Source organism: Aulonocara stuartgranti (assembly GCF_965226115.1).
Source record: "Aulonocara stuartgranti genome assembly, chromosome: 3".
In the NCBI taxonomy this organism is placed as follows: Eukaryota; Metazoa; Chordata; class Actinopteri; order Cichliformes; family Cichlidae; genus Aulonocara; species Aulonocara stuartgranti.
The window spans coordinates 50,484,588-50,504,724 of NC_138941.1; the positions used below are offsets into that span (position 1 = coordinate 50,484,588).

Here is a 20,137-nt window from a genome sequence, read left to right on the forward strand (position 1 = left end):
TACACACACACACAACATTTATATTTGTGTGAAACATGAAGGTGCTGGTGTGAACCTAGTGTTTATACAGCTCTAATCACACATGTGACTCTGTTTCCTTGTGTCGTTTGCAAATATTCATACACAGCGAATAAATTGTTGATATCTTCCTGCAATTGTTAGCGTGAATTCGATGTCAAATTAATTGAATTTTAGTCGTTTTAGCTCTTTGCGCTCCGTTTAAAGCAGACTGCAAGTGTTTTCATCTGACCTGCCAATCAAAGGAAGGCAAACCAACACTGTGAGCAGTTATACTCCCACTTTCTTTATATGCTGATTAATTCAGAGTAAATGCTCTTAGAAGCCATACCATGACATAAAAAGAAGCAAAACTCAGGACATTTACCCCCTGACCTCCCTGAACACATAAAACATTATGCTAAAACATAAGGAATCACAGCTAGCAGATAGACGATGGTATCAAAACCTACTTTGACCAGCCGGCAATCACACTGTGACCCAAAACACACAGCAAGTTTTCCCCACTGAATTCTCAGAAACCAGATGAAACATCAGGGCACCAGTTCCTGTTTCTATTCCTCTACGCGCCGTAAACTGTTAACCGTGACCGATATATCAGCGGGGGCCGTTAGCAGCCACATGCTGATAAATCTGTATCTGCATTTATAACGGCTCAATTTGTTCCTCCGCTCATTACCAATACAGATATTTGGTGATTTAAAAATCCCATGTTCCAATATATAGGCTATTTTTTTCCCCCTGCTTGCAGACACACGAAAAATAAACCCTTCCCCAGCGTTTGTGACATGAAGGTAAAATTTAGCTGGACTTCACTGCATACGCAAAAGATGCTGCACAAAAAAAAATACAGGAAAATTATTTAATTTAATTCATATGTCAGGAATTATTTAATCAGTAAGGATTTTAATCGGGGCTACATAATCACATTATAATAATAAGTTCCTATAAACGGCCCAAATTACACCCACAGAAAATCCTTGAGCACATCTTTTAAAAAAAAAAAAAAAAAAAAAGACAACACAGCAAACACCTCAAAGACACTATCGAGGGCTGTCCATGGATGTTCCTGCAGCATGATTTTGTAGAGGGAAATTAACTGGCATCGATCCTTAACACATCAGACAACCCGGGCAGCAATTTCAGCAGCAGATCCAGAGGTCGTTCCTTCCTGCTCATCAGACTCTACACATACTGAACTGGACTAACTGCACTCCATCACTTTTTGTACACCACAACGTACATGTGCACCTACAATACCTGTAAAATCCTTTTAGTAACATTAGTGTTAATTTTAACTCTTTATTTATCCCTCCATTTCTACATTTCATTTTATACGGTTGCTTTGTTGTCTGTTTTGGCTGTGTGTACGCTGCTATGACAACTCAATTTCCCTCCGAGATTGATAAAGCTTCTCCAAATGCAAATTTAAGCAGTTCTAAATGTGAGGAAGTTACTCCTTTCATTTCGGCTTTTGGATAGTGGTTCATGGAGAAAAAACCCTTTTCTTTTCTCCGATGTTGAAAACAGGAGACACTCACTTTTTAACTAGTGCTCGTCTTGTGTTAAAGTCCCATCAAGTGGCTTTTGTTTCCTGCAGCGAAGGTAATCACAGAACCAGTTAACCTAACCAGCATGTCTTTGCACCCTGATGCAAACGTGAAAACTTGATTCAGAAAGACTCAAATTCAAACACAGGACCCTCTTGCTGTGAGGGGACAGTGCTAACCACCACTGTGCGAATGCTCTCATTTGTATATATTAAAAAAAAAAAAAACAGAAGCATAAACACATTTCTAATCATAACTTTAAAATCAGCGTTGTTTTTCTGCACACTGTCTACGCAATCTGGCGTCTAGACTGGGATGGAAACCTGCAGCGAATGTCCAAGCATTAATGAATGTACGAAACAAGCAGCACAGCACATTCATTATCCTTTCAATTGATCCCCTAGTAAAAATCCTGAGTAATGGCTGAGCTCCCAGACTTTTCCTATGGCTGAAAATACCCTCCCACCGATTCCCAAATACATCCAGGAAATGTGAAATTAAGGAAAAACAAAACAGAACATTAACAGACACATTAGTTAAAATTATTGGCTGTCATTAAGCAACGATTTAATCAAGACATTATTTTTATTTTAATGACACACTTTAATACCATTTCCTCTGTTTTCCAGGCAGCAACTCAACTCACTGCCGCTGTAATAAAACTGTTTCCCCTCAGAGATCCATAAAATTCATCTTATCTTATATAACAAACCCGACAGCAGCAAGAAAGAGAAAAGAAAAAAAAAGATCTAATTGTAGCAGCGCATGAACTGAGATCCAAGTCAGGAAAGAGTCTGGAGAGCCTTCACCTCACAGGGAAAATCAAATTATACACAAGACACACACGTGCAAGCACATATTTTTGAGAAACACACACCTACGACTGGCCGGATATCCTCCAATACGACGCTGACCTCTGAACTCTGCGTGCACACAAACACAGAATACAGTGTTCGCACAACCTCGGGGGTCAATTATCATCGGGTGAGACCGAGCGTGAAATGAGCTAATTCTATTTACATGTCCTAAGCAAGGAATATCTGACTGACACACACACACACACACACACACACACACACACACACACACACACACACACGTCTTTCTGACAAAAATGGCGTTGCCTTGGACTTCAGTACAGACAACTGGGAACGATTAGCCTGAGGCACAGTGGAGAAGAGGAAGGAGAGGAAAGTATAAGATGGGAAAGGAAAGGGGGTGAAAAGAAAAGGTGAGGGAAAGGGTGGAAGGTTGGGATTAAAAAAATAAATAAAAGCAGTGACAATTGAAGGGAAATGTGGGAAAAGGAATGGAAAAGAAAGAAAGCATGAGGAAAGGTAAGGAATGACTAGGAAAGAAAAGATAAAGGCAGGAAAGAGAAGACGAGCACAGGTGACAAGGTAACAAAGGGGGAAGGAAAAAGTTAAAAAGAAAAAGGGTGGGAACAAAAACAGAAGAAAAACAAAAGAAAAGCTGCTGAAAAGTGACAAAAGGAAGAGCAAAGTAAGAAAGGGTGATGAAAAAAGAAGGAAAATAAGAGGAAAGAGAAAAACAAGAACAGGTGAGCTGGGGAAAGGAGGAAAGGAACCATTAGGACAGCTGGAAGATGTAAATTTAAATAGATGTGATCAAAGGAAGAATGAAACTGGTTGAGTACTGGTGAGGAAGGAAGAAAGGGAAAAGAAAACAAGAAAAATGTAAAAGAGTGAAGAATTGAGGAAATGCAGGTAGCAAGGTGAAATAAGGCAAAGATGGAAAGAAGGAAAGAAAAGAAGAGGATGCAAAATATGAGGGGAGGTGAGCAAAGGAAAGGTAAGATGAGGACAGAGGAATAAAAGGAAAGGATTCAAGAACATAAATATGTAGAGAAGAGGAGGTGGGAGAGAAGTTAGTAAGGAAGGAAGAGAGCCAAGAAAAGGAAACTAGAAAAACAAGTGATGCTTCTTCTCCATCCTCCCACCTCCATCCCTCCTTCTAACTAACGAGAGACGTTCATCAAAGAGCTCATTAAAATCTACTCAGCGCCTAACGGCTGAACAAATAGACCGAAAGAAAGAGCAGGCCAGGTGGAGGGAACGAGGTGAGGGGAAAGGATGGGGACGAGACTGGCGGGGTCAGGCGGAGAGACAGACGACGGGTGGTGGTGAGTAATCAAGAAAGAGGAAGGAAGAGGAGGAAAGCACAGTTGAAAAAAAAACCAAACATCTGCTCGTCCCACTGTTCAGGATATGAAAATTCACCTTCAGGTGCTTTCGCACACGCATTAATCTCCGACGTTAATATTTAATCGTTTTTATGTGCGGGAAACCTACAAATCGCTCTACGCTGTGATAAACCTGCTGTTTGCTTCCTTCCAACAACTAACAGCAGAGAAAGTGGAGAAAGGCCTAGTGTTGCTTCACTAGGCCTGTGTGAGGGGAAATGATGGGTATGTGACACATGCTAGTGCCACATTAACAATAACACATCCAACTGTGAGTTTGACCACCTGATATCTAATACTTATGTTCACAGTGCTAACACAGTGCTAACTGCTAACAGTTTCCATCTAGTCAGGTAATGTCCACCCTAAATGCTTCCATAGGAATTAAGGAGGTAAATAGCAGCCAGGTCCTGCTAATCAATGCATTTAATTAACTGATCATCAGCAGATGTGAATACCTCTATAAAAGGTACTCACAGTACACAATGCCGCAATATTCCCAGGAACTAGCCCAAGTACTACATCTGACTCTAAAGGGCTCAGTTAGCATGGCAAATGTTAAAGTTTGTGACACTACAATTAAAATGTTTGAATGGATTGTCAGCAGAAAGGCCCTGCAGCACGGCTTAGGCTTGCAAAGTTGCATATGAACAAACTACAAGGCTTCTGGAACAATGTCCTTTGGGCAGAAGAGACCAGACTGGAGATGTTGGGCCATAATGCACAACAACACATCTGGAGAAAACCAAACACAGCATATCAGCAGAAACACTTCATACCAACTATCAGCACGGAGGTGGAGGCGTGATGATTTGGACACCTTGCAGTCATTGAGTAGGCCATGAATTTCTCTCTAGAAGAAGTACTCTATAGCAAGAATGTTAAAGTCATTTTACATTGTGAGCCACATACAGAGCCAGACCAGTAAAACTCCCCAATGTCTGTCTGTGACTGTAAATGCATTTAACTACACATTTAATTCCCCAGAGGTGTTAATATGAGGGAAAGAAGTGTGATTTCAACAGCATGTCTCAGTTTTTCTACACAAATAAAGGTGTAAAAATACAGAACAAAGTTCTGGCTGCTCATATATTTCTATAGTAGAAAGACTATCTACTACTTCACTTTAGTATAGTATGAATGCCTGCGGAGGAGATCTTTATCAATAGGAAAAGTTGTAAAACCTATGAAAAATGTTCTAATCACTATGTACTTAACTGACAAATATACATCTGGTGTCAATACTAGAGACACAGTTATTTGATCAACTGTGAATATAAAATTATATTAAGAGCAAAGCTTTAAAGCCCCTAAAAGAATCTTAAAGTAGTTTTTTTTTTTTTTTTATATCTGGCTCATGTTGATTGTCAGCTTCCAGCACAGCAAACTTGAGAAGAAAGTGTTCAGGTTATTCATGGTCTTGCTTTGTGGGGGTAAATAAATGTGTAAGTGTGGCCACATGTATTACTCCAGCAGTGACTGAGGCAGAACAGGTACCTGAATACAGGCCAAATAAACACAATGATTTTCCCTTCATTTAATCTTAGATCGTGTTCAAGCTAAATTTAATCAGTTACTTTTAATAAAAACATTCATGTTTATGGATCTGTTAGAAGCACCAGAGCCTCACATGTAAAAGCGTTCAGCATTATAGACTCATGTGCAACTCCCCCCTTTTTTTGGACAGAGCTTGTTTTTGAAGTGCCCCCATCTGAATTCAACTGCAGTCTCATAATGCTAAAAGCAGGTTGAGTTATAAACACAACAGCACCGTAAGTCAGCGCTTCACAACGCCACAAACGCACTGATTCACAACTCCTGGAACTGATTCGACATGGTGTATAATATGCTCTCTGTCCATCCAGAAACCTGTCAATCATACGAACAGCCACGCAGCGCAGCCAAAAGTCAAGAGGTGGGATCACAGCAAAAAAAAAAAAAAATGACACTGCAGGGCGACACCCGGCTGTAGTGCTTCTTCACCTAAATCTGCGTCTGGGGGATACGAGATTGAGCGCTCCGGGTAAATCTGAAGGGTTACAGGTGCTTATTCTGATTAATGACCTGAAAAAAATACTATAAAAGGGGGGATATACTGATGTGTCTGAGACCGTGCAGGGCGCAGGCCCAGGTTAAGGCTTGTGGAACAATCACAGATTTCTGCACCAGGCAGGTATTTGTTCATGTCACTCAAGAAACACCACAAAAATGAAGTCTGGACTTTTGTGCATTTTTGTGAGTGATTTTTTCCTTCTTTTCTTTGACTGTAACCTTGACACACAGACACACAGATACACAGAACCAATGCAAGCAGCTTTACTTCAAGGACTACAAACCACATTTGATCTGACAGACACCAGGGTTGGAAATTTCTTTTGTCTTTTGAAGCGGCTGGTAAACACATTCTTCACATTGGCCTTTTCCCTTTGTTTCATTAGAGCCTGTTTTAGAAATCTGAAGAAAGTGAGTACCAGACATCAGGCTTGGGCGGTATCCATCTTTTCATACCTTCCTGACATCACACAGGGTGTTTTTAATGGCACACAGTGGCCTTTGTGCAGCTTTTGTACGGTTGTCTTTGTACACCACCACAGTGTATTGTAAATGAAACATAATCAAAATATGTGATTGAAGTGCTGACTTTTAGCTTTAATTCAAAGGGTTTTACAAACATTTTGTATCAACTCTTTGGGAATTACACATTTTTTTTCTGCAGTTGTTCATCTTTAGAGGCTCAAACTTAATGTGACAATTGACGGGTGGTTTCATGGCCAGGTGAGATATGTTCTCTTGTGATTTTGTGATAAATGAAGCAGATATGACATCTGAAGTTGATTCTAAATGTCGAGTTTGTATTTATAGCTTTTTACTATAATTTTAAAGCTGACCGCCGTTAAGCGAAAAACACCCGAGTAAACCAATCAGCAAAAACTTCAAAACTGTAATTCCCTGGACTTTGAACAATCATCTATGCACTGCCTTTAGTAAGTCCAGAATGGGGCATGAAGACATCACCTCGGCCTCTCACCCCTTCTTTAGCTCCCTGTCTGTTTTAGAATTGATTTTAAGATTTCATTGCTTACTTTTAAGGTTTTCAACAGACTTGCATGTTTGTATCAGTCTGAGCCGTTTCACACTGATAAACCTGTAAACGCTGCAGTTATCTTACCAGTTCCTCTAACGCACGCCTAAAACCAAGAGGTGATTGAGCTTTTACAGCAGCAGCACCAAATCTATGGGATAATCTACCTCTCCGTATCCACACAGCTCAGACAATAACACTCGTTTAAATCTTTATTCGCCTAGGCATTTGGTTCCAGTGCAGCATCCTTAGATTATTGCATTTTGTGTTATAAATGTATTTTATTTTTATCAAATGTTATTCATTGTGTTTTAAATGTTGTGTTTCCTGCTCAATTGTTCTGGATTTCAGTGCAATGTTTGATGGCGCTATACAATTTTAATGTACAGCACTTTGGTTACCTCTGTTGTTTTTAATATGGTATATAAATAAATTTGACCTTGTGCAGCAGCCAAACGGCTCATTGTTAAAAAGAAATGAAGGCACTGGCCAGCTGAGCTACAGCAAAAGGCCTGAAAGACCAGAAAATACAACTAAAGTGGATCACAGATTTATTTCTGTGGTTATGAAAATAAACCTGTGTATCACTGTCAAGATCTGCAATCAGGAGACGCTTATACAGAAGCTGTACAACAAGACGCAAATCACTGGCTACACTAAAGACCACAATGGTCAGATTAGACTTTGCTAGAAAACATTTAAAACATGTTAGACAAATGAATCCAAGATTAACTTGTACCTGATGGGAAAAGAAAAATACAGATGACAGAAACAGCTCGTGATGCAAAGCTATACTATGCATCTAACATGGTGAAGGCTGTGTTATGGTGTAAGCGTGTATGGCTGCCAGTGGAACTGTGTCACTAGTGTTTACTGATGCTGTAACTAGAGATGGACCGATCCGATATTACGTATCGGTATCGGTCCGATACTGACCTAAATTACTGGATCGGATATCGGAGAAAAATAAAAAATGTAATCCGATCCATTAAATATCACGAAAGCACCTCACAAAACTTGCAACACGCCGTAACTCGCCTCAGAACGTCGGAGCAGTATGCATCACGTGATAGAGCAGCTGTGGCATGCGGGACCTGTCGGTGGTCTGGATAGCATTTGGAGCTTCGCTAGCAACCTGGCATTTCATCTCCGACAAAGTTATCCCCGAGAGAAGTAAAGCAAGTGTGTAAGTCCATCTCTGAATGTTTGTAAAGCATTCCCACGTTAAGCTTAACGAGCGACTGCCTCTCGCTCTCCGGCTGCTACTTCAATCGTGAAACTGCTAATGATCAGCTGATCGGCTTTTCTGTCGCGAGTCTCTCTTGTTTGTTTTTGGTCCACTTTGCGCCAGAAAGAGCAAACCAGCGGCTGAACAACAGCAGCACGTTTAAGCTTGATAAGCTGTTGTTACAATTTATTTAATATTACTTTCTACACCAGGATCTTTTTCTACGTAGCTGACGCTGGTAACTGTGCAGGGGCGGATCTAGCAAAGTTTAGCCAGGGGGGCCGATAGGGCATTAACTGGGAAAAGGGGGCACAAAGACATACTTTTCTTTCTTATTCTCATTTAAAATGTCGAGCTTTTAATAAATAATTATCTGACACCCAAAGTTTTAATTTGATGTAAAATGAATAGAAGTCAATTACTGTATATAGTGACTATTAAGTCTAATATATATACCCTAGTAAGCTATAGTACATTTTCCTTTGGGAAGGTACCATCTGTGCAGTCTGCAATTTTGTTGAAGAAAGATGTTGAATCTATTTAATATTTCTTGAAAAATAATTGATTTCTGTGCATTTTTTTTCACACTGCATCAAATTAAGGTTGATTACGTCGATTAAGCATCATGAGGTGGAGCGTGAGGGGTGGTTCCCTATTTTTTATTTATTTATTTTTGTTGTTGCTGGGAGTTGGAACCCTATTAGTTAGGTTGCTTAATATTTACGCTAAGTACTCTTTAAAATACCAGAATAGGGAGGATGGTGTAGGTCTAAGTTTATTAGATTGATCAGTATTGCTGAACTATGAAATTTTTTTTTTGTATACAGGTATAACAGAATAGCTTTAGTGTAGTTGTTGTTTTAAACTTGAGTATGAACTTGCAGACTTGCAAAATGCAGCAAGATATTTTAAAAAACAGTTTTGTTGATTAAAAAACACTATATCGGATTCATATCGGTATCGGCAGATATCCAAATTTATGATATCGGTATCGGTATCGGACATAAAAAAGTGGTATCGTGCCATCTCTAGCTGTAACTGCTGATAGAAGCAGCAGAATGAGTTAGTAAGAAGCGATTCTTTCTGCTCGGATTCTACTAAATGCTGCAAAACTGATTAGACAGAGCTTCACAGCGCAAATGGATAACGAACCAAAGCATAAGCTACCCAAGAGTTTTCAAGGCAAGGAAAAGGACATTCTTCAATGGCCTTTTGTTTCTATGTTCTGGCATTTGTTGTGAAGCAGTTTGCAATAAATATCACACAATTTATTTATTCAAATAGAATAAAATTCAATTAATTAGTGCTCCGGACTAAAAAACTAAAAAAGGAAAATGCTTGAATTTCACTCAGCAAAGCCGACACACACTTCTTGGATCGTCTGTACCACACAGCAAGCCATAAGGTTAGTCAGCTAACCCATTGGACAGTGGAAAAGCTGGGTGCTTCAACTGGGAGATACACCAGGGGAAGGAACACAGCGAGTTTTTCCCAAAGAAATGCTCAGTGCTTAAAACAGAATAGGTTAAGGTGATTAACGAGCATCTTTCACATTACACTCTGACTTTAACAAAATCAACCCAACAGTCAGAAACAACCTTCAGCTGTCTCTCATTGATGATGATGATGATTACGATGGGTCTGTGTAGTCACCACACCAACACTCGTGCATGTAGAAGGACATTGACCTGTGCCCTCGTTACATAAGGAGGTGTGACATTAAATCATTGCTTGACGGATTTATAATGAATCTCGGAATAATATTATTAATTTATTGAGTCAATGAGGAATTTATACAATAACTCTTTGACCATAACTGATCCCTGACATCATTGTCCATGTTTGATCTCCAAGTCTGTGTCCTCAACAGAGTACAAAACAACTTTTTAAAAGCAAGCAATCCGCACAGCTTCTTCCTTTCGGCCTGTTTGGCTGCCTCACTTTTATCAACTGGACTAAACCCCAAAATACTCCCAAGTTACTGGTTACTAACTTGCAATTGACAACTTTCACAGCTCACTGAGCTCAGCTGCTTGTCCACTGACAGAATCTGTCCTCTTTAATAGAGGACTGTTGGGGTTTTTTTGGACAACGTTGAAGGAAATTACATAATTTCCTCAGGACAACAAAAAAGTCATGCTGTGCAGATTTGTAAATAGTCTTCTTTACTAATACACATCGATACCGCCCAAGCGTACCAGATATGCTCTAGTCAAGATTGGATAACTCTCAGATAGAGAGTTAAATATCAACTGTTTATACACAGTTATAATACATAACAAAGGTTTCATACTATGACTGAACCTACAACAAAATGACAATTTAACCTGCCAAAATATGTGGTTCAGTAGTTGAAACAAACAGAATTGTGCCCCCATTTCCTTCCCTGGTTGGGACAGAGATAACACCGATTCAGGCAAACGTGCATCACTCTCTTTTCATCTTGCATGCTGGTCGATGCGTTCTAGTAAGGAGATTTAAGGTCAGGGTTGAGGGTTAACAAGGTGAGTCAGGGGTTTGTAAACATCACTCCATCACAACAGCAGCCCAGATACTCACCGGTAAGGTAGCGTGTTCTATGGGTGTTCCCTAAAGCAAGAAACATAAACCAGGATATTTAGCACAGGGCAAAGCATCAGAAGTCATGTGTTCTTAATGGAAGGAAAAAAAAAAAAAAAAAAAAAAGAGTGGAAGGAGTATATAATGGCTGCCTGGAAACAATCCTCCTCAATCAAATCACTGCAAGGACATTGGCAGCTTTTTCTACCTCAGTGTGTGTATATATTACACACAGGCCCTCGAGATGAAGCTAATCTGGCTTTAACTGGCACTTTGTGCAACGTGCTGAAGCACCACGCAGATCTGGTGGACACAACGGCGGCAGCAGTGGCCAAAACATCTCAGAACACTACAGAAAAATGATCTAAGTGCCCATAAACCATAAAACCGAAGTTTGCTCTCCAATATTCATGTGACTGTTTTCACTCCAGAGGACTTTTCACGTCGTCCCCCTTCTGCTTTTAAAATTTGAGCCCAATTCGATTATGATCCTTTTTCTAAGTAGACGTAGTATTAGTCTTTGGATAAAGGAAACGCTTTCCTTTCTAGGAACTGAAACTGAGGCATGAGACGAATAAGTGTAATCTTTCCTGTGGCTGTTCAGGAAATATGAGCCAAGTACCTTTAGAGCTTTTACATTTAATACTAATAGGTTTAGAGCTGTTTAAACAGCTGACACAAGCATGTGCAAAAATATAGCGAGCTGATCGCTGCAGGAATGTTTCTGTAACATGCTGCTCCTTCACTCCATAAATATCGGATTGGGGTTCGTATGTTTGTGCTGTTTTCAATGTCCTTACTGTTGGCTGCATAACATCCAGGACTTTATATTTGGATGCTTTATTTCCTTCCCATTATCGTCCATCAAACAGTCTGCTTCAAAGCTTGGAAATGGTGCAATATATTAAAAAAAGGATCATTCACAGTATTCCATCAAAGTAAAATCCATGAGTGGGAAGCACTGCGAAGCCCTGAACTTGAGTTCATGAGTTGAAGCTGGTCTTAATTTGGCTGATGATCTAAGGTCGTCCAGAAAATTGTGGCTTTGAAAGTGTATGACAGTCAAAGTACAGGAAGTCCGTAATAATCTAATTTAATTAGTTTAACAATTTAATTCAGATTGGCTTTCAGTACTAATACTAGAAGCCATTAAAAGTGTTTTAGATGTTATTTTGTGGACTTGGAGAAGACATTCAACTGCATCCCTCAGTGAATCCTATGGGGCTTAATAGTTGATTGCACAGTATTTAGGTATTTAGGTTTCATGTTATGTGCTATTTGGTCCATGTAAAAATACAGGGCTTCACATTGCCACCAATAAGTTACTCATACTGGGCTCATAACGTCTATGGACAAAATTTCAGGCACAGCTAAAGATCAGAGAACATCCTAAAGATCACGTCTGCTTCCTGCAGATGATGTGGTCGGCATGGCTTCATCAAGCAACGACTTCCAATTTGCACCAGGATGGGAATGAGCATCTGCAAGTCTGAGGCCACAGCTGTCAGCCAGAAAAGGGTGAAGTGCTGGTTCAGGGTTGAAGATCCAAGTATCTAGGTGTCTCGTTAATGAGTTGGGGAAAGTGGTTAGATGGACCTACAGTGATGTGCTGGAAAAGAGCCAGTTGAGCTGGACTGGACCAACTGAGACGCTTCCTTGGTGAGGTTTTTGGGTAGTGTGCAAAAATGACGACACACTCTGGAAAAATCAACAGAAAGCATCTTTTGGCTGCATACCTTTGTACCACCCCAGAAGTAGGAGGTTTAGATATCTCTTTTAAATGCTGCTGCTCCCTACTCGCATAGACCCAGACACACAGTAGGACATGAATAAAGGGGCAGTATAAACGTATTTCTTAATTTGTGCCCCTATAAACCTGTTTACGCACTTTAGTAGTATCCAATTCATTTCTGTGAAACCTTACTCTTTCACACAATCACCTCTTAATCTAGGAGGTCATACCACCCAGCATCATAGGTTCATAGCATCTGATCTGCTTAGGAGGCCCCACACTGGGTGTTAACGTGTGTGTGATGGGGTCATGTCCAGGGCTTGTGGGGGTGCAGAAAAAGCCTCTTAGAAATGCTAGAAAACACTTGGTGTGTGGGTGCTTATGGCCTTGTGACCCTCTGGGACTAAATCTGCGTGCAAAATCACCTTAAAGCTAATGTGTGTGTGTCCGTGTGTGAGTGTATTTCTGTGTGTGGTGTGTAGGCTCTCAAATCGGTTTGTCTGCTTAAATGATCAAAACAGCTGATACAAAATCCAATTTCAGGCTTTAAAATTCAGTTTTTGTTTGTCATTAAAAGCTGAGCGGGTTAATCCCATTTTACTTTTTAAATTAACCCAAAACAGTAGATTCAGAGTGGGAACAACATAGCTGGGATATTAAGCTCTGTCCGCTTTTCTGCTCAGCATGCAGTACAATGCCCCTCTATTTTCTTCAGTTCCTTCTGAAGGCTTTGTATAAACGATAAACGTAGCGAACATGATGCCATCCACACATTTTGGCCGTTACCATCTTGTTTACTTGAAACTGAAAAGTGAGCGTATTTGGACAACAGTGCAGTGCTGCGACATTAGCACTGATTTGAGGTTTGGCTAGTGAGAAACAGAGCAAACACTGGACCCGCTGCTTCTACAGCCCTGTCCAGTTACCCTCGAGTAACTGCCCGTCTCCTGGCATCTCCTCTGCACTCTTGAGACTGTGCAGGGAGACACAGCACACCTTCTTACAACATCACGTAAAGTACTAGAGAAGCTGAATATCTGTGCAACCTGAATGGGCTTCAGGCGAACTCGTGCTACTAGTAGTGAAAAAGCCGCTAACAATAAGGAAAGTTGGAGGGGAAAATGGAAAGAGCAATGATGTGTGGCCACCATCTGCAAACCATTGTCTTTTTTGGAAGGATGTCCTGTCGTCGCCTTTCCAGTCACTGCTGTCACTTTTATTTGCACCAAAGCAACTAAAATGGATTCACAATGGCTTCTGCTTCCTAGTGTGGGACTGGTATGCCTGAACTTTAACCCTACTTAGTGTAGGTTTCACTGTCATGATCAAGCATTCCTTTCATTTTCTTTGAACAGTATAATTATTTCTTTCCACTTTAGAAACACTTTAAAATGTGGAAAATTGCGCTGTGATATCCTGACCTGAAGTGTAATGTCATTAAAGTTGGGCAGCAGCATCACCAGCCTGAGTCTGTATATAATCGAGTGGTCCTGACCCAACCAGCTCACCCTTTAATAAGCTTAGCGGAGCCCATGTTAACGACCTAACCTGTAACAAGCTGATCCTTTAACGAAGTAAAGCAGATTGTGCTGCCCTGTGATGCGTCATGCTAACACGAAGCGAGACGGACAAATGAACACAACGGCACACTCAGAGTAAATACAACACGTGTGAAACACAGTGCTACTAAACCTCCTTTTTGTAATTTAGAAACATTTCACATTAATCTCACAGGGGGGGGCGCTGTGAGGCTGTTTTATGATGACCTTAGGACGACCTCATGTCTTGGGCACAGGAAACGATATTCCTCTCTTCCTAGTGAGATCGATTCTCGTAATGGTGGCCAAATTCATAGCAGAGCCCTAAACGAGTTCAGTTTCATGATCATTAATATGCAAATTGTTGTCACAAATCGATCTGTGGCCATGACTACTGTTCACAGAGAGTTGGGGACGGCTGCAAGCACAACACTGGAAGACGGTGAAAGATGCTGTCTTAAGGCCTCTCTGTGTTGTACCGTCTGCTTAGCAGGCGGTTGTTTCATCTCTCTGATAAACACTTTAATGACCCACATATTGTGAACACTACAACATCCACCATACCTGCTGCTAAACCGAAGCACGCTGTATACACTTAGGATGTCAACTTAGTTCATTCTGGCCAACAACACCCGGACCTGCCAGAATCCCCAAGTTTTGTACATTTGTTTCTGTAGCAATTTGAGATTCATCTTTAAAAACTTTTTAAGAAAGCTTATCAATTTTACTCCTCACTTTCATTTTAAAACATTACATTCTCGTCTTCTTTTACTTAAATTCATTTTAAGTTATAATTTAATCGCTGTCTGCTGTAGGACAGCACGATAATCGTTGTTTGCACAGTTTCATCACAGAAAGAAGGTCCTGGGTGCCTGAGTGGGTTGTCTCGTGGTACTCTGGTTTCCTCCCACAGTACAAAGACATGCAGTTAGTGAGATTAGGTTCACTGGTGAATCTAAAATGTAATCTTATGTGTGGAATGTGAGTGTGAATGACTGTACGTCTCCCTGTGTTAGCCTGCGACAGACTGGCAACCTGTCAGGGTGTACTGATCTCGCCCTGTGGCAGCTGGGCTGCAGCCCCACAACCCTGACCTGGATAAACTGGATGGAAAATGGATGGATGGAGCACTGTTATAGTTATTTAGTTCTTTATATTTGCAGGTGAGATTTGCAGATTTCCTTAGTTGTGCTGAATGGCTCGATTCTCTGTTCTGGTGTTCCAATGCTGTAAAGTCTATAGTGTGTGTGTGTGTGTGTGTGTGTGTGTGTGTGTGTATTCATGTGTTTACTAACAGGCAGATTGGTGAAGACACTGAAGGTGCTCTTAAGAAAAGCAATCAGGTCAATCAGGTAGTCGCTGGCAGCCAGATTCTCGCCTCCGGGCACCGCAGCCATCCAGTCGTAATCAGCCAGCTGCAGGAACTGGTCAATCTTTGCATTCAGGCTGGTGTAGATCTCCGCCTCTGCAGCATGACGAGCATCCTGCGAGAGAAGATTGTAACCAACAGAGAATTTTAAAAAAGGAAAAGAAAAAAAGGAAAAGTATCATAGAATTTACAAACTGGAGACACGTGCGTGCCTTCATGTTGCAGACAGACAATGCATGGCACGATAAACAAACTGTGTGGAAAGGAGGAAAAAGAAAGGAAGAATGGGGGAATAAAGAAAAAGTAAAACAGCTGGGGAGAAAAGAGGAGACAGAGGAAGAAAGAGCAGCCTTACCTTAAAGGTGGAGGTGCCGTACAGCTTGGTAGCATTTACTGTGTCAGGAGGAACATTGGTTATGTTTGATATGAACTCCTCCAGGAAGTGGCAGCTCTGCTCCAGGTGAGTGGTGTTAATGATCACCTGCACCAACTACACAAACAGGACAGACATGTAGCCGGTCATCTTTGGATTCTTTCTCCTTTTGTTGTGTAGCCGATAGTTCTTTTTCCTCACATTTTTTCACAATGTGTCATCTTTTGCAAGTGGAACATATTGAACAGTTCGACTTTTTTTTTCCAGCATGTGGGCAATTTTTCGATGAAATGGGCCGAGAGCTCGCCAAAAAGCCAAATATCAAACATACCACCGAATTTAAAAGTATAATGTCTCCTGTGGACCGTGTGGGATACGTTTGCCACGTTTACTGATATTTCTTAGGTTAAAAAGTACAAACGGTTACTTGATTTTTGGCTTTAATCGTGAATTTTTATGCGTTAATCGAATCCAAACTGCAATACGTGCAATGACAGGAGCAAACGGGTGTGCAAATGCATTCACATTCTGCAACAATCAGTCTAGTGACTTCCTCATAAGCCTTAATTTGAACAACAAATAGAGCTTTGTGATTCTTAGATGAACTTGTTTAATAAAGGATGCAGACATGCTGAATTTTCCATAACACGTCGTCTTATCATTACATCCTGTCCCCGTGAATTAATGATGTTTGTGCTCTAGTGTAGCCGCTGAGCATGAAAATAAACAGCAACGGAAAGTGGAAAATATTAAATCATTACTTCACATCACATTCTGCAGCGATGGGACAACAATAACAGTGGGCCGAAAAGAGGAAACGTCTGTTTTTGGGAAAGTAAATGAGCTGGAAATGCTGAGAATCGCCATTCTGAGTAAGAGAACTACTCTGAAGTTGTGCAAGCGACTTTAGAGTAACACGTAATAACCTTCTCAGAGTGAACAAGTGTCAGGGGTGACAAAAGTTGCACTTGCCAAAGAAAACAACATAATAAAAGATAGAATCAAAAACATAAGACTTCACTTGTTTACTGGCTCACATCACTGCAAAAATCCCCCATTCAGAGGCCATTATTGTAACACAAGTCTAATGAGCATTTGTTCAGTAGAGCTCTGTCTCCATCTCTTCATAATTTCACTGTCATTACTGGCAATGTTATTTGTTCTCTCGACTAGAGCAGCTTTGCATGAGTCCCAGCTCAGAATAATCCTTGTTTATCTTATAGTGGGTCTTGGTGCAGCTCCTCTGTTCATCCTCTGACACAAGCTGCTTTAGTTCCTCTTACTTTGCAAACAGCAGGGTGGGCCCCACTGCTGGGACCGAAACTATGTTCAGTGAATAGGGTTTTTCGACCCCACTGCACATGCTTCTGACTGCAACTCAACGTCATCCCTGTTTTTGTTGTTAGATACAGAAATAAAAGACAGAAATTGTTGAGGATGACGTAAGATTTTTTTTTTTAAGTTGTTAAAAGTTTCTTACTATGTGAAAGCCTGCTAGGAGTATTACTTGAAGCTCTGTTCTGAACCTCATAGAACAAAATAACTGGGTGTGCATCAGAAGTTAGTGAGGGTCACCTCTACCTGTGCAGCTGCCCTTCAAAAAAAAACCCAGAAACTACTGTAATGGTCGTTTCGTTTCTTCTAATTGGCTGTCGGCTCCAAACAGAAGGTATAAACAGCAGGTGGGTGGGGCTTCTGTGCTCACAGTCAGAGTGCCTGAGAAGACCATATAAGGGATATCCACTTCACCAGTGGTTTATTGGGGGGAAAAAATAGACATATATCTGTATCCACCCATTTAACACTCTCTCTCTGTCCTTATTTAATACAGCGAGTTTATTTTGTCAGTTATAATCCCATTAGAGTAATCTCAGTTTGCCTCTTTTTCCTCTCACCCCTTAAGCTAGTCGCAGCAGATGGCGACTTCCCACTGTTGCCTAGTGTCCCCTCGTAGGAGGTCATCTGATTGTTGGAGATTCTTTCTAATATTGCACAGTCTTTACTCTACAATAAAAAGTGCTGTGAGGCGAATGTTGTTGTGATTTGACACTATATAAATAAACGTATTCTCTGTTTTGTGGCGACCGTGGCTCAAGGGGTTGGGAATCGCATCTGTAACCGGAAGGTCGCCGGTTCGATCCCTGGGCTCTCTGTCCTGGTCGTTGTGTCCTTGGGCAAGACACTTTACCCTACTTGCCTACTGGTGTTGGCCAGAGGGGCCGATGGCGCGATATGGCAGCCTCGCTTCTGTCAGTCTGCCCCAGGGCAGCTGTGGCTACAACCGTAGCTTTCCTCCACCAGTGTGTGAATGTGAGAGTGAATGAATAGTGGTATTGTAAAGCGCTTTGGGTGCCTTGAAAAGCGCTATATAAATCCAATCCATTATTATTATTATTATTATTTTGTCAAATTCAGGTAAAAAACTAGACAAAACAAAAAACAAGATGGAAAGCGTCAAAACGCTCAACTTATGTCAACTTTAATTCTACGTCTATGGTTTTTGGTCAGACGAAAATATTAAATCCAAAGTAGGAGAACAGAAACTCCCCACATCTTCCTCAGTTCAGAAAAATGTCTGACCTTTTGGAGTGACCATTGTGGTTTTATCTGTCCACTTTTTTGGAAAAATACACACACACACACACACATTACCTCTGCCAGTCCGACATTCTTCTTCTTAATGGCGTACTGCAGACAGTGGCTAAGAGTTCTGGTCAACAGCAGATTTGTCGACTTGCGGATCATATCGTCCACCTCTGTGGAGCTGAGAAAAACACATACATAATAAATACATAAGCGAAGAGAACGGGAGAGTCTGTGACTGTGCAGAAGCGATTTCTTCCATTTCTTGCAGAGAGCTGCTACGCCCGAAAGCCAGTACAAACAGTTTAAGTGAATTTCTCTGTCTGCGACTCTCTCCATTTGGGAAAAAGTCTAAATGCCAGCCAACTCTAACAAGTACATTACCATGTTATGAGCTGTCAGGCTCATTAAAACTCTAACGCCATCCTAAATGCCCTGATAAGACTTCAGCTTTAAACTTGCCAACCAAAAACTGGTCATTTAGGACTCATGATCCTAAATGTATGACCACAGAATATCACAGAAATCAAACTTCTTCCTCCAAATTCTTAAAATTCTTAAAGCTTTAATAGTTGTAAAATTACCAGCTGTGCTCAGCCAGCGGACTTAACTCTGAAATGAGCTCAAATTTCCTATTAAAACAAATGTTTGATGGCAGAAAAATCAGACCCACTTAAAGAATCTCCGACACGCTATCAGCTTTGTTATGTTTGAAATGCGGGTGATGTTTGGTGAAGAAACCCAGACAATTTTCTGCACAATTTTGGGGGTCCAGTAAAGTTTTTTATGGCAGGGTGTCTCTTTCTCTGGCCTCCTGTTTAATAACAACACGTTCCTGGAAACAACTACACAAAAAGTCGTGTGACTTCGGGCTCTGTGTGATAGGCAAAAGGTTGCGTGTACAGACAGAAGAGAGGTCGTAACCCATGAGAGACCAGAGGTAAAGCACACAGTATTAGAAGATGATGCACGCTCTTGCAGGAAAAGGTCAGGGGAGGTCAAAACGAGTCGCACAGGCAGAGATAATCACTGTGAATGAAAGCAATCGCTTTCTCCCGCTGAGGGATGATGAACAATCTGTGTTTGTGTGTGTGTTTTATTTTCTGTGTTTGAATCCAGAGCCCTGTGGGCAACAAATACATTCCAACTGAATCAGTAAATTGTCTGTGCCTGGAATTCAACACACATGCACACTGAGTTGCCTGAGGGAGAGCGAAAGCTGGAATTCAAACTCACTGCTTTTCCAAAAAAGCAGAGGAATCCTAAAAACGTTCCGACAAATCGGAGCAAAGGTTGCGGGGGGTGGTGGAGGAAGACAGAAAAAAAATTCCTGGAGCGGCAGAAGTGCCGAGTGGACAGAAATGGTGGAGAGTGGCAAAAAGTCAATGTATGCTGGTGAACTCACCCAAACGCGCGCATACATATACAAATATAGACACACCGCAGAGCTGGGTTTGAGTTTCATTGTATTTATGCTGCCATCAGTCACAATAAATGCACGGCGATCTGCGCTGTCAAAGGGAAGCCAGAAGCTTTCAGATGAGGCGTGTTTACAGCACGCCCAGGAGGTATTTTCTAAAAATACACAGGCAGCAGCATCAGCGATGACAACAACGAAAAAAATGAACGCAGTCAGCAGTGAAAACAGCGACGGGCTGAATACACACAAAACACTGTGGACGTTCAAACGTGTGGCGCCACGTAGCACTCGCTACATTTAATAAAAGAATCAACTGTGGTAACCGATTTGCCAGCCAAGTAAACTCTGCTCTCCCTCTGTGTGTGTGTGTGTGTGTGTGTGTGTGTGTGTGTGTGTGTGTGTGTGTGTGTGTGTGTGTGTGTGTGTGTAACCGCCACCAGCGTGCGTCTCGCGAACTACGATGGCAAACTAAAAGCATTCCA

At 41.2% G+C, this 20,137-nt stretch overlaps 1 protein-coding gene across 1 annotated transcript in view; it reads right to left on the bottom strand.

Moving 5' to 3' along the window:
- Positions 1 to 20,137, bottom strand: part of exoc6b (exocyst complex component 6B) — a 131,759-nt gene that overhangs the window by 45,767 nt on the left and 65,855 nt on the right. The window contains exons 16-18 of the mRNA XM_082528692.1: positions 18,305 to 18,416; positions 15,635 to 15,769; positions 15,206 to 15,394 (exon numbers count right to left, since the gene is read on the bottom strand). Coding sequence (XP_082384818.1) covers positions 15,206 to 15,394; positions 15,635 to 15,769; positions 18,305 to 18,416 — 436 coding nt within the window. The remainder of the gene's footprint in view (positions 1 to 15,205; positions 15,395 to 15,634; positions 15,770 to 18,304; positions 18,417 to 20,137) is intronic.